The sequence below is a fragment of the Pipistrellus hanaki genome (assembly GCF_964339955.1).
Source record: "Pipistrellus hanaki genome assembly, chromosome: 9".
NCBI classification, from domain to species: domain Eukaryota; kingdom Metazoa; phylum Chordata; class Mammalia; order Chiroptera; family Vespertilionidae; genus Pipistrellus; species Pipistrellus hanaki.
In genome coordinates, this window is record NC_140511.1 from 77,682,029 (window position 1) to 77,696,141 (window position 14,113).

Genomic DNA, 14,113 nt, shown 5'->3' on the forward strand with positions numbered 1-14,113 from the left:
GCGAGGTCACATGGGTGTCAGCTGTTTATTTACAAAGTGAGATAGGACCCTTCAGGGGCTAGTAGAGCCAGGCCGCTTCTTCTTTCTCCGTCTGATTTGGGAGGCCCCCGATGTCTGTTCCAAATCAGGGAGCTTGCGCTTGGCAGCTGCCTCCAAAGAGGCCCACAGTTCATCTGCCTCTGTGTCTTCTGAGGACAACTGACTGGGCTCTTGAGGCTCCTGCGGCTCATCCTGGTGAGTGGAGAAAGCTTAGGCGCCAGGGAAGGAGGAGACCCACAGGGAAGGAGGCTCTCACTGGGAAGTGATCTTGCCAGGTACCGCACTTCCCTTTCCCGCCCTGGGAAACAGCCCCCGTCCCTGGCCCGTGTCACTCTGGGCAGGAACCCTGTCAGACTGTGACTACCAACACTCCTCACAGACAGGAAGTCATGTGGCAGGGAGAGGGACAGGTCCGGTCTCTGTCCCAGCTGCTGCCTTCTCCCCAGGGGAAACCAATTCTCACATCTATGCTCTTCCCAGACCCAACTGCTCACCTCCCAGTTATCCCGGCCTGACACAAGAAGGCAGTTCAGTTGAGACTTCAGATAAACCTGCAAGAGATCAGGGACCTTAAGGAGTCAAACCCATGGAATGCACAGAAATAGGAGGGGGGCCCAGGAGACAGCCGGCTCTCACCTTGTGCTCCAGGCCCCGGGGGTTCCGGATCCTGTGCACCCGCAGGATTCTGTCCAGGCCACAGGAGGCGAGGAGGGGCTTGGAAGGGTGGCACTGCAGCCCTCGGACACTGCCCGCCAGCCCCTTCAGACAGCCCAGCAGGCGCCCTGGAGAAAGGGGAGGCCTTAGGCGAGCCAAACCACCAGAACTGAGGATTGATTGTTGGAATCATTTTTCACTTCGGGATCTAATCCTCATCGCTGAGATAGGAGTCAGCATTAAATCCATTTTACAGGTCTACTAAGGCACAGAGAGGAGAAGTACTTTGTCCAAGCTCATACAGCTTTTTTTCTTTTTTAAAATATATTTTACTGATTTTTTACAGAGAGAAAGGGAAAGGGATAGAGAGTTGGAAAGATCGATGAGAGAGGAACATCAACCAGCTGCCTCCTGCACACCCCCTACAGGGGATGTGCCTGCAACCAAAGTACATGCTCTTGACCGGAATCAAACCTGGGACCTTTCAGTCCATAGGCCAGCGCTCTATCCACTGAGCCAAATCAGTTAGGGCGGGCACATACAGCTTTTGAAATCAGGATTTGAACCCAAAATGATACCTAAATGAGGGTTCAACCGCCCCAGGTACTGCCTCAGAGGGAATTCTGCCCGCCTCCCCCCCAGCCCCCCCGCAAGGCTCCCCAGTGCACTACCTTGCCGAAGGTCAATTTCTGCCAGCTGCCCATGAGTGTTTCCAACAATCACCGAGCTGAGGAGTAGACCAGAGGCAGGTGGGGTCAGCAGGAGCTTCCTAAGTCCTTCCTGACCCCTCCTCACCCTCTAAACACTCACTTGCCGCCGGGAGTGAGCGTCATGGCTGTCAGCGGGTACTCTCCATAGGTGGCCTCTAGGACTGGCCGGCGTTGGGGGGAGGCTGGATCATAGACACGGACCTGGAAGAAGACTTAACCATCACAAGGGTACCCTCAGCCCACACCCCCACATCTTCACCCCCTCCTTTTTCTTTTTTCTTTTCACCCCCTCCTTCATATACTGCTTTCCTGTTTATGAGCCTCTCTTAGAGCAACTTTCATTTGGAATGTAGCCCTCTTCTCCGAGGGTTGGGGGTGGGGGAGAACTGCTTAGCAGCATAAACAAGACAGGGCCGAGGGGAGTGATCCCCCAGGTCGGGAAGTGGCAGCATCCCTTGTCTTCACGTGTGACCAGCCCCTCCCCGCAGACCCCCCTCCTGGCATGGAAAAGCAGGGCAGTGCCATTGTCAGCGGTGCTGAATTTCAAGCCAAGAGGTTTAGCCTGAACAAGGGAGGACAGAGGAAGTCCTCAAGTGTGTTTGCAACAGAAGCATATCACCAAGATCAGACTTCAGTGCGCAGAGCAAAGGAAACAGCAAGCCAGGGACCCAGCCCGCCCGGGGCAGGGCTAACGATCCCCAGCTGGGCCCTTCCTGTGGCGCTGGGGCTGAGGCCAGAGGAGAGGCAAGCCTGGGTCCTGAGCAAGTCAGAGGCCGCATCAGGGCCAGAAACCCAGATCTCTTGACATGCAGCCCAGTGTCCTCTCGTGACTCCGGCACCCGGCGAAGAAAATGCTCCCTCCTCCCTCCTCTCCTCTCCTCCAGAGGGAGGAACAGGAAGAGTCAGCGTTCAGCAAACCCCATCCTCGAGCACAGTAAGAGAAGGCTACGGGCTGAAATGGACAGAGGCGTGCTCCTCTGAGGGCTCAGGGATGGGAGGGCGGTGAGGAGGGCTGTGACAGAGGACAGGGGCCCCGTCTGCAGGAGGCTGTGTGTTTAGGAGGCTGCTTAAGCCCAGTAGCAGGTAAGGGTGGGGGGTACCTCACCTGGTGGTACCCTGTACAGGTGACGAGCTTCTGTGACTCAGGGAGGAACTGTATGTCCTGGTCCCAGATGGGAACTCGCAGGTCAAGCCAGTCATTCCGTACCTGGTGGAGTGGGTCAATGGGGGACAGGTTGTGGGGAGCTGGTGTGCCCCTTCCTATAGCCCTCCGTCATCCCCTAAAGCCCATCTCGTCTCTGACTCATGGTCAGTGGCCCAGCCTCCCTGGACCGCAGACCCAGTCCCTCCCTGCCCGCCACTCACGTTCTTGGCTCTGAACACAGGCTCCTCGGACCCCTGCAGGTCCCACACCTTCAGACCATTCTCCTTCCCCCCTGTGGCAACTACATGGGGGTGTGCTGGGTCTTGGCGCATCCTACACACCCCGGGGCCCACCCTCAGTTCCAGGAGCTGAAAAGAACGAGAGATGAGAGGGGAAATGGGAGTCCGTTCCTGAATCCCTAGTCATTCTCCCTCCCCCAAAGCCCTCATTCCACTCCTCCCCTGGCTCCTCCCCGCCCCCAACCAAGAGGGGCAGGGCAGGGCGCCTCACTGGGTCAGAGGACGTCTCCTTGTCATTGTCACGCCAGACTCGGAGAATCCCAGAATCCACACAGGTGATGAGGGTGCTGCAGGGAGAGGAAGGTTTAAAAAAAAAAAAAGTGTGAAAATATTCTCTAAGTCTCCATTAACTAGACTCTAACCAGCCCTCTTCCTAAGAAAGCCTCCAGGTAAGGTGGGTCTGGTCAGTTTTTGGCTTCAGTGTACTAGAATAGTATTTCACTTCCTTGACAGAGTGAGGTTTTATAAGTGAAGAAACGGAGGCTCTGAGCAATTCAAAGGTTTGCCCACTCAGCAAATGTCAGAACCAGAAGTCAAGCCTGTGATTCCCCAAAGCAAAGCGCCTTTGTCACCCGCAGCTACATGGAGGGGCGCCCGGCCCTGCAGTCTCTCTGCATCTTTCTTCGGTCACCAGGGGTCAGGATCAGTCATTCAATTTATCTTCCCTGAAAGGCACCCTGTGGCCCCACACCGATCCTTGGCCTCTGCCCAGGCAGTAGCTGCTTTCCAAAATGCCCTCGCCCCTTTCCCCACCTGTCAAAACTTTACCAACCCTTCAAGGCCCACTTTCAACTTCTCCCGTCCCAGAGCCTCCTAGACCTCACCTGTCAGAGTTATCACCATCAAACCCCGCAGCCTGCCCACACCCTCCGCTCTTCGTTTAGGGAGAAAGCTAGGCCAGTAACTGCCACCAGGGCTTTCCTCCTCCCGTCTCCCGTGGGAGCCTCGTCACACTGTGAGCGGCTGTCAGTCCCCGTTTAAAGCCATCCTCTGCTAGTAAACTACGAAATGACCTGCGCAGGGTCACTCAAAGGTTATGGGATGGGGGGGGGGGGGATCCCTCGGGGATGCAAACGGTGTAACAGGAGGTACTGTGTGCGTGTCGGGTGTACCTGCAGCCCTTGCACTCCGCTCAATGCCTGTAACTCGGCAGGTGTCCAATAAACGCTTGTTATAGGAATGAACGAAAGAAGGCAGGACACACGTCCCTGTCACCGAGTCCAGGTCCGAGTCACCTAAGGGTTGATCGCCGTTATTCGGCCGTCCTGCGGGAGCCTCGGCGCTCTCCCTCAGCGTTCAGCGAGGGGCTCGGTCTTACCCGTCAACCTGGGCGAGGCCTCGGAACGTGCCCTCGCCGCCGGGGCAGTGCCTCTGGCCCTGGAACCTGCCCTCCTCGGTGCTGAAGCGCCTCACTGTCCGGTCGGCACAGCCCATCAGGATCTGCGGGCAGAGGAGGGCAGGAGGGCAGGATGGCGAGGAGAGCGAGGCTCCCGGTCCCCCGGCCCCGGCCCGGTCCCGGCCGCTCACCTGGGTCTCCCCGCCCGCGCCCCAGCACAGGGCGCTCACCGCCTCCTCGCGCCGCGGCTGCCCCGCCGCCGTGAAGTTGGCCGCCTGTTTGCGCTGAAGGTTCACCCCTGCGGGACGCGGGCGTCAGCCACGCTGGGTCGCGAGCGGGCGACCCCCCCTCTCCCCCACTTCCCGACGCCGGCTCCTGCCACCCACCTTTCAGGATCCCGGTCTCAGTTCCGACCCACACATGGTTCCAGCGAGCCCCGGCGGCAGCCATGACGGAGCCGGCAGACGGCCGCACTTCCGGCGCCGCGTTACGTCACCAGCGCGCGCCGCGTGGCATCCGGGCGCGCGCGGCCTCCGAGCTTTTAAAGGGCCCGCAGCGTGTTAGCCGCCCGCCCGCACCCTCAGGCATCTCAATGCGGAGTGAAAACATAGAGATGTTTGTGGGGATCTGAAGAGCACCTTGGCCAGGTTTCACATGCAGCGGATCTTGTCCTACGTTGGCCGTAGGCAAGCCAGCCCCAGGCCGCCTCCCGCCCCCCCCCCCCCCCCCCCCGCAAGCACCGCGCTGGTTTGTTTCTGCTGCAGACACCATGCAAATCACTGTGGCGACGCGTGATTTCAAACTCGAGTATAAAAGACACGAAACAAAGAAAGACGGGGGCAAGGAAGCCGACGACCTTAACCCAGATCTCTGTTTTGGAAAGGTGGAGATAGGAGGCCATTGTTATTGGCCTCACATCGAGGTTTGGGGATGGTAAAAACTAGCTCAGTGAAAATCTGCAAAGTTCATAGAAACAGGACTCCTCCCGAGGATAAGCTGCAATGTCATAACGGCTCCCTTCTTCGAGTGACTGTTTTCTTACTTGATCTCTGAAATCACGGACTCTCAGAAACCTTGTTGTGTGAAGTTATATCAGTAAGAATAAAGCATCCCCCTCTTGCCTGGCAGATTGTCTTCCACGGAAAAGCCTTTGTCAGCGCAGCTGCAGAGCTGCCAGTAAGAACGCTGAGCGCAACATTCCACATTTACTTTATTACCAAGGAAATGGGACCCTGGGTACACTTCGCAGCCCGGACCTGATGTTGACGTCTTTGCACACAGTTCTACTCTGAATCGAGCCTATCAGAACAAACTCCATCTTTCCCTGTAACCCTATACCTTAATTTTATTTTTTGCGAGACATCCATCCATTCTTCATTTGTGCGGTCTTCCTCATTGTAAAGTCAAGTCGGGGGAGACGTCTGGGTTTTTAAGGCTGATAGGATTAGATCTAGAAATCTGCCTTTATTTTTATTGTTTAAAATCCTTACCCGAAGACATTTCTAACATTGCTTTAATAAGAGCGTGGAAGGGAGAGAGAGAAAGAGAGAGAGAACCTAATGTGAGACACATCCATTGGTTGCCTCCCGAGCGACTCCTCTGTCCCCACCCTGGGGCCGGGGATCTAACCCGTAACCCAAGTACACGCCCCTGACCCGAAATAGAACTCGCTACCCTTGAGCGCGCAGCGCAGGCCGATGCTCCAACCCCCGAGCAAACCGGGAAAGGGCGAAATCCTTGCCCGGGGACCCTCTCCCCTTCCCCATGTGGGAATCTGTGCTTGTTTCTCGATAAATTTCCATCTTTTCCTGTAATAATAATAATAAAAAAACCCTCACCCAAGAATGTATTTTTTAATATATATATTTTTTCAAATCTATTGTTTTTTTTTCCAGAGAGGAAAACATGGCTTGCTTGTGCCTTGAGCAGAATTGGAAGTAACTGGCCTTTGGAACAGAGTGAGCCTTCTGTATGGGGACGATACTCCAACCCACAGAGACACACTGGCCTGGCAGAAATCTGCCTTCTGAAACGGTGAAAGTGGGACAAGGAACAAGGAGGAGCACGCCGGAGGGCAAACCAGTTAAGACCAGACCTACACCTTACTACTTCCTGTTAGAAGAAGCTAATTTAAATCTTTTTTTGAACCGCCGTTGTTCCCCCGAGGGGGTGCACCGTTCCTGGAGGTACTGCAATACCAGGTCGATGCGTGGAGTGGACGGAGCAAGCTCCTATTCCATCTCCCAGTTTCAAAAATCCATTTAATATATTGTCCTCGGATAGAGGACGTATCAGATATTAAACTGATAAGAACAGATACTACACTTGATCTTAGCCAAAAGGCCGAGAAGCGATGCCTCCGTCTTCGCCTCTGCGCCGGGCTTACCGTTCCTGTAGCTTTTGCACTTGTGGTTACTTTTATGGCATAACGATTAGATTGTCCTCAACACGTCATAGTTCTTAAACCCAGGTGTCTATTATCCTCTTTCTTAAAAATAATAACAGACTTTGGGAAACGGGCTTAATTAGAATTCTTTATTGTCTATCCCAGGAGCTCCCTGCAGGATGTGTTTTGCATAAGCCCGCCCCTCCTCTTTGTAACAGCCTTGGGATTGGTCCTGGCGTCCAAATTGCTGAGTTGGGATCCCTGCTCCATGGCTCCTCCGCTTGGCAGGTCCCTGTCTCCCCTGCTAGTGGGGAAATGATACCGGGCTTGGGCGCTGGGCCTGAGAAGTGGGGACACAGTGAAGGGCGGCCTTTGGAACTGAGTTCTCCGCGCATCCTGGCTCTTTCCTGGGTTCCTCACTGACTTGTCACATCCACCCCCCGGAGGTTCAAAGCCTTTCGGAGGTTCCTGATTCCAGCACACAGGATCCTGGGAGAGGGGGTGGGGCCGGTGTAGATCAAATTTAAATGAGCAATTGTTTGTTTTGTTTTACTTTTTAAAAAAATATACATATATTATTGATTTTTTACAGAGAGAAACATCGACGAGAGAGAAACATCGATCAGCTGCCTATCTGCACACCTACTGGGATTGTGCCCACAGCCAAGGTATAATACATGCCCTTGACCGGAATTGAACCTGGAACCCTTGAGTCCACGGGCCGACACTCTATCCACTGAGCCAAACCGGTCAGGGGATGAGCAATTTTTTTTTAATGTATTTTATTGATTTTTTTACAGTTAGGAAAGGAGAGGGATAGAGAGTTAGAAACATCAATCAGAGAGAAACATTGATCAGCCGCTTCCTGCACACCCCCAACTGGGGATGTGCCCGCAACCAAGGTACATGCCCCCAATTGGGAATCGAACCCGGGACCCTTCAGTTTGCAAGTGATGCTCTATGCACTGAGCCAAACCGGTTTCAGCATGAGCAATTGTTTTATAGGCTCAAAGCAAAGGCTTTATGAAGGGACTAGAGGCGTGGTGCATGACATTCGTGCACTGGGGTGGAAGGGTCCCTCAGCCAGGCCTGCACCCTCTCACAGTCTAGGACCCCTTGCTCCTTACCGCCCACCTGCAGCGCAGGTGGAAGAGGCTCCCGCCCGCCGCCACGGCTGGGCTTAGCAGTCATGAGCCTGAGCCTGGTCTCTGGCTGATTGGTGCGCCCCCAGGGGCCAGCTCCTGGATTGAGCATCTGCCCCCTGGTGGTCCACGCATGTCATGACCAGTGGTTCCACCATTGGGTGGCTTTGCATGTTAGGGTTTTATTATATAGGATTCTAGATCCGCCCCGTCTGAGAAGGGACCTGAGGTCCTGCTTCCTGGGAAAGCAGAGGCCTCGGCTCTGTGTCAGGTACAGGCATGGCTGAGATCCTTCAGGCAAGAGTAGGTCATTCCATTCTCTAATGTAATTTCTACTGGCAAGCTTCCTGAAAAGCCATGATTTCATTTTTTATTTATTTTTAAAATATATCTTATTGATTTTTTATAGAGAGGAAGAGAGTGGGATAGAGAGTTAGAAACATCGATGAGAGAGAATCATCAATCAGCTGCTTCCTGTACACCCCCAACCGGGGAGGTGCCTGCAACCACAGTACATGCCCTTGACCGGAATCGAACCTGGGTCCTTTCAGTGCGCAGGCCGACGCTCTATCCACTGAGCCAAACCAGCTAGGGCTGAAAAGCCATGATTTAAGAGAGCAAGGTCAAGGTTCTCAGCACCGGGTCCCGGATGTTAATGAAAAGAAGCGTAAAACCAGGGCCTCCAGCAAGGGGCTGCGATAACGGGTGTGGTATGTAGAATGTTGCCCCCACAAAGGAGCCAGTTCTCAGGCCTCTGAATGTGTGATCTTACATGGGAAGGGTTCCTTTGTAGATGTGGTGAAGGCTTTTGAGAATGCAATTATGGCAGAGACTGCCGTTAACGCTATTTTTTTTTTTTTTTTTAAATCCTCATCTGAGGATGTGTTTTCATGGACTTTTTTTTTTTTAAATATATTTTATTGATTTTGTACAGAGAGGAAGGGAGAGAGATAGAGAGAAACATCGATCAGCTGCCTCTTGCACACCCCCTACTGGGGATATGCCCGCAACCAAGGTACATGCCCTTGACAGGAATCAAACCCAGGACCTTTCAGTCCCCAAGCCGACGCTCCGGTTTCGATTTCATGGACTTTTTTGAGAGATGGGGAGAGAAAGAGAAGCATCGATGTGAGAGACACAAACATTCGTTTCCTCCTTCCCACACGCACCCTGGCAGGGCAATCTAACCTGCAACCCTAGTATGTGCCCTTGACTGGGAATCAAACCTGAGATCCTTTGGTGTGTGGGCTGATTCTGTAACCACTGATTAACACCGGCTGGGGCTTGTTGGCATTTATCACATACCCAGGGTGTCTCAAACAGCACTATCGATGTTTTAGGCTGGATACTTCGTTGTTTGCAGGGTGGAAGGGACACAGCTGTCTGTCTAGTGCATTGTGGGGTGGTTAGCACCATCCTTGGTCTCTGCCTATTAAGATGCCAGTTGACCCCACACACTCCAAGTGGGAACAAGCAAAAATGTCTCCAGACATTGGCAAATGTCCCTGGGGGCAAAACCACCCCTGGGTGAGAACCACTGTGCTGGTTCAAGTCATCTCACTTACTGGCTGTCTTACTTTGCCTCTTAGAGAGCGTAACCCAAAGGCAGGAGCGAGGTCTTGGCTCTGGGCTTAGTGCAGTGGTCGGCAAACTCATCAGTCCGCAGAGCCAAATAGCCACAGTACAAGGTTGCCATTTCTTTGGAGAGCCAAATTTTTTAAACTTAAACTTCTTTTAATGCCACTTCTTTAAAATAGACTCGCCCAGGCTGTGGTATTTTGTGGAAGAGCCACACTCAAGGGGCCAAAGAGCCGCATGTGGCTCTCGCGCTGCAGTTTGCTGACCCCAGGTTGAGTGCATTGATAAGTTTGGATGGGGAACTTGTTGGTGCTGTTACTACCTAAAGTGGGGAGCCTGGGGGCGCAGACATGGACAGAGCCAGAGAATCAAGGGTGTGACTATCTGATTGGATACCTGCTGGGGAGCTCAAGGGGGGCTGGGTGCCCAGGGAGGAGGTCCAGGCTGGAGATGCGATGGACAGTGTACGGAAGGAATGAGCCAGACCTCAATCGCTCCGGCTTTTCACTGTTGCTCTTACAACCCATCCCGTATGTTCTCATTTCTCAGCCCAAGTAGCCATTAACATGGGCTTTCATTTGAATTAAATGGTGAAGATCGTTTGGGGAGTGTCATTATCTACCACACACTTCTAGTGGATCCTGCCTGCCCCCAAGCCAGCCCATCTCCCTTTGGCTCCATCACCTCCTTGCTGCACCCCCAAACCTGCGTTAGAGGTTGAGTGACAGCAGCCTCCAGACCCCCAGAGCCAATAGCCTGGTGTACTGGCTACGCCCCTGGGACCGGACAGCTGCCCCTCCTCCCCTGCAGCTGTGACAATGGGTAATTCAATCACCGTTTCCTTGTTGAGGTAACGCACGCACTGGGAGCAGTCTGTAGCTAAAGCTCAATACACCTGCCTCCAGTCCTTGGGTCTGTTCTGACCTGCGTTACTGACACACCCTTCACCAGGTGCTCCTGTGGATTCTGGTTCCGTCACCTCTGCGGGCCTGCCCACCTGTTGCAGGGCCTTTCTGGGCTCCCCGTTTAAATGATGGTGCATCGCCCACTACCCCCAGGATCCTGGCATGGGTACTTGACCCATTTTCAGGAACAACCCTCTCGTTCTTATTAACTCAAATTTGTATGGCTGCCACTTCAAAAACGCATTCCCTTGCTTTTATACAAAAGCATAGTTGGCCCTTCATTATTTGCAGGTCCCACATGTAGACTCAAATCAACCACAGATGGATCTAACAGCAGCCTTTTCACTTGTGCCACAAACTCCAGGGAGTGGGTACCATCACTTGAGGCCCCTGTCCACCGGTTTTCAAGTGTACTTGTCTGGGTGGAATAGGCTGAACCCAGATTTTATGCAACTTGAGCACCCTTGAATATTGGCATTTGCATATGCTCAGATATAATGCATATGGAGATCAAGATGGATGCCAACTATATTCACCTGAGCACCCCTCACACATGCCCTAGAAATTTAACCTATTTACACAAACTAGATCCACTCAAACACATCAACCAGAGTGAAGGATAAAAAGAACCTTTATTTTTAAGGACAGAAACTTGAAAATTTAAACAGCCAGATTATATAGGCTTGAAAATTCTTTTGTCTTCAAAGAGTTGGATTCCTGTAGGGAAAAAAACAAGGTGAGTTGTTTTACTGGATGGGAAATATGCACCGTGAGCTTACAAGGGGCCAACCCAATCACACCTCTAGGTTTCTGTATGTCAGTAACTTTGGTTACACACCAGAAAGTGGGCAGATACCTACCATTATAGATGCTTCGTTCTTTCTTTAGACCTGAAAAAAACCAAACCATAATTTTCTCAACAAGTAATTTACTTCCCTCTTTCCCACGTTCAGAAACCCTTGCGATCCCTCAGACAGTTCCTTCTGGAACACACTTTCCTCTTCTCCCCCAGCCTGCCCCAGTGGGTTCACCTTCACAGGCTCTGGGACAGGGACAGGGGGTAAGACGTGTGAATGTCTCCTCACTGGGAAATGGCGGCCAGCTTGCACATCCCCTCTGCATTACTCACCTCTAACTTCCGGCTGAAGGTGAGCAGAAACACAGCCTCCACTTCCCCTGCAAAAGAGCGATTGGGAACTAAGCCAACCAGCCCTAGGAGCCCCTCTCGACTGGAGGACAGGCACCTGCATAGGCTTTAAAACGTGCCCTTTATAGAAAGGAGGCAGTACAAAGCCTGTCCTATTGGCTACACCGCCTACTCAGCTTCCCCAGGCCACTCACTCCGAGGCAAGCTCAGAGCTCAGAAATACCTTTCAGTCACAGTGATCAGACTGGGGCGGTATTAAACTCATCACTGGTGAGTGATCCCAAGTGCCACATCTCACATAGCAGCCATAGACTGAGTTACAGACTTACCTCACATCATTCTTGGGTCCCGCAAAGGTGCTGGACCTGAAAGAAACAAGACAGTCAGCATGCACTTCCTGCACTAAAAGCTGTTCCGGCCTCAGCCAGTTCCTAGAAAATCAGATTTCCGAGTCTCAACAGCAAGTCATCAGCCGAACGAGATTCCATGTCAGTCATCATATATGTAGGCCTGAAGGCCACTTTCTACCTTCACACGCACCAACACACGTGGAAATCACTCACCTTGGAGTGGACCAGCAAGCAGGTAGGGCTAACAGGACCTGGAAGACAAGGCTGTGGTCGATAAAAATTCCAGCTGGGTATCCCGCCGCCACCACCGCCTTCCCCAGTTTCTCAGGTGTTCAGATGTGTTCATTCTGAGTCATAGTGAGCTAGTTTGCTTCATCACAGAAACTGACTACTTGGTGGCATGAGCCTGACAATCAACTAACCTGTTAGCTCTGGAGGTTCCCGGAGCACACAGGCCCCAGCTGCTCCTAAAGGAGATCACCTGAAACAGCCAAAGTGGTTCTAGTTATGGTTAGTGGGCAGATCAGGAAAAACTAAGCAAATGCTGTCTGCTTATACCTCAGACAGTTCCTACGGAACAAGTTCTCATCCTCTCTCCCAGTTAGCCCCAGTGGGTTCACCATTGCTGGCTCTGGGGCTGGGACTGGGGTTAAGACAGGATGTTTGCTCTCCTCACAGGCACTGGACTATGGAGCACTTTATCAAAATTACACATACTCACCACTTCCACTCTTTCCACGAGTTCAACCCTGGGCAGGTCAATGGCGACCTAGAGGGCAAGACGCCAAGAAATATCACTACAAGAAAGGAGGCACCAGAAAGCTAAATGGGTCAATCAGGGCTCTGTGACAAAAAGCCACATGTCCCCAAGTTATTCTTTGGTAATGGGTTCACATATGTTTACCCCAGTATTGGGAGAAGCTACTTACCGTTTAGACAGATGAGTAGGTCATTATCAGGACAACCTGTAAATGAGGAGCAGATTATTATCTAGAAATATTGGAACGGAGAAGCATTTCATTATTGAACAGAAACTGCCATCAGAACTCTAACATGCTATTACCTGTCACACCTCACAGAGCATCAGAGGAACAATTCAAATCATCTGACAGTGACATGTGGGTGAGGGGGGGAAACCACACCCTCAAGAACCAGATGTACTCCTGGGCTGTTCTCTCCCGCCCCAGCACACATTCCAAGAGGAGCAAGCCCGAAGGACCATTTGCTCTCCTGAAAGTGGGGAAGGCTGGAGAGAGAACACCTCAATCCCGCATTTAAACAATTACCTGTAGTCACCCCGGGAGGCGGTGGGAGTCCCTCAGGACGGATGAGCTGCTGTGGACAGAAAAAGGAGGCATTACATACGCCCAGTAACAGCCACGCCAAGACCCGTGAACACTCCTGGCCAACTTCTCAGGACTCGGATGACATCACTTTTAAGTTCAGCCATATGCTTGTCGTTGAATGTTCATCACGGAGTGGCCAGCCCAACACACCGCGCCCCTACCCGTAGCTGCTTAACCACTGGGTACCCACCGGAGCATTGCTGCAAGGACCGGTCCGCACGAGAACAGGTCCTGTCCCAGCCTCCAACCTGTACGCTCTCTGGGATGGAGCCATACCTGGAAAAAAGCCAAGAGCATCCTTCACTTAAGCTTCATACTTTGCAGCCTTGTGTTCGTGCCTCAACACTTAAGAGCTAAATTGACCCAAGCCATGAAAAAACAACCCATCTGTTGCTTGCGGATGGTGCTACTCAGAATGCATGGTTCTCCACCAACCCATCAGAAAGAGAGAGTTCGGTTTTTATCATCCCCGTAGCACATCGCATAGGCCTTCCATGCACTCAACGAAGGAATGGCCGTGAGGGCGGCCTTCAGCACTTACCCTAACGGCAGGCATGTCCCGGGCCCCTGAGCGTCCAGCCGCGCGCCTGCGCCCTGTGGACAAAGAGGACATTAGGTCGGCATTCAACATCGCCCCAACGCTCTGTCTCCCGGAACGACGACTACACCGGCTGTGCAAGGCCCGTCTCAGAGGTTCTTATCCTCACGGCACTCAGTACAGGTCTGTGAAAGGCTCTCATCACGGAGAAGGCCGCCGGCACCGCCCGCCATCGCCATTTTGTCCTTCACAAAGCCAGGCGGTAGCTTGGAAGCCTGGAGGCCATGGCCAAGTCGCCCCATTTCTTACCTCCCCCCCTCCCCCCAAACAGGCGTAACACAGAAGACTACCTAAGGCACGCCACGCTCACGTGGCCATGCTTTTCCGAAGCAGAAAGAACACTCACCCAGAGCAGCAAAGAGGAAACGAGGCCTACAAGCAGCAGCGAGGCACTTAAATACCGTCTCGCGGAGGCCCATGGGATTGGAGGGCGGGGCTGTGGCCGGCGCACGCGCACGGGGAGAGCTCCTGCGAGCCTG

General features: G+C 52.9%; 1 protein-coding gene and 1 long non-coding RNA gene across 3 annotated transcripts; both read right to left on the minus strand.

Moving 5' to 3' along the window:
* Positions 1–11: 11 nt before the first annotated feature.
* Positions 12–4,688, minus strand: WDR74 (WD repeat domain 74). The gene is made up of 11 exons (XM_084894615.1): positions 4,569–4,688; positions 4,374–4,480; positions 4,165–4,286; positions 3,058–3,133; positions 2,769–2,915; positions 2,509–2,610; positions 1,504–1,604; positions 1,365–1,420; positions 676–821; positions 534–590; positions 12–231 (listed from the first exon to the last, which is right to left on the minus strand). The coding sequence occupies exons 1-11, from the start codon at positions 4,630–4,632 to the stop codon at positions 52–54; spliced, it is 1,158 nt and encodes a 385-aa protein (XP_084750741.1). The 5' UTR covers positions 4,633–4,688; the 3' UTR covers positions 12–51.
* Positions 4,689–10,806: 6,118 nt separating this feature from the next.
* On the minus strand, positions 10,807–14,062 carry LOC311627976. Of its 2 annotated transcripts, none has more exons than XR_014795958.1 (12): positions 13,981–14,062; positions 13,578–13,630; positions 13,227–13,312; positions 12,977–13,025; positions 12,620–12,655; positions 12,412–12,459; positions 12,113–12,171; positions 11,904–11,941; positions 11,670–11,705; positions 11,323–11,369; positions 11,054–11,083; positions 10,807–10,910 (listed from the first exon to the last, which is right to left on the minus strand). It is a non-coding gene; the product is annotated as an uncharacterized lncRNA (long non-coding RNA). The 2 variants fall into 2 exon arrangements; XR_014795959.1 differs by having other exon boundaries at positions 13,925–14,004.
* Between the last annotated feature and the right edge of the window lie 51 nt (positions 14,063–14,113).

What these genes read in the sequence shown, in the direction of transcription:
- WDR74 (XM_084894615.1), bottom strand. Translation starts at nt 4,632, where the DNA reads ATGGCTGCCGCCGGGGCTCGCTGGAACCATGTGTGGGTCGGAACTGAG. An exon ending in AGAAATTGACCTTCGGCAAG is followed by an intron (nt 822 to 1,364) that starts GTAGTGCACTGG and finishes CCCTTTCTCCAG; the next exon opens with GGCGCCTGCTGGGCTGTCTG. An exon ending in CCCGGGGCCTGGAGCACAAG is followed by an intron (nt 591 to 675) that starts GTGAGAGCCGGC and finishes GATCTCTTGCAG; the next exon opens with GTTTATCTGAAGTCTCAACT.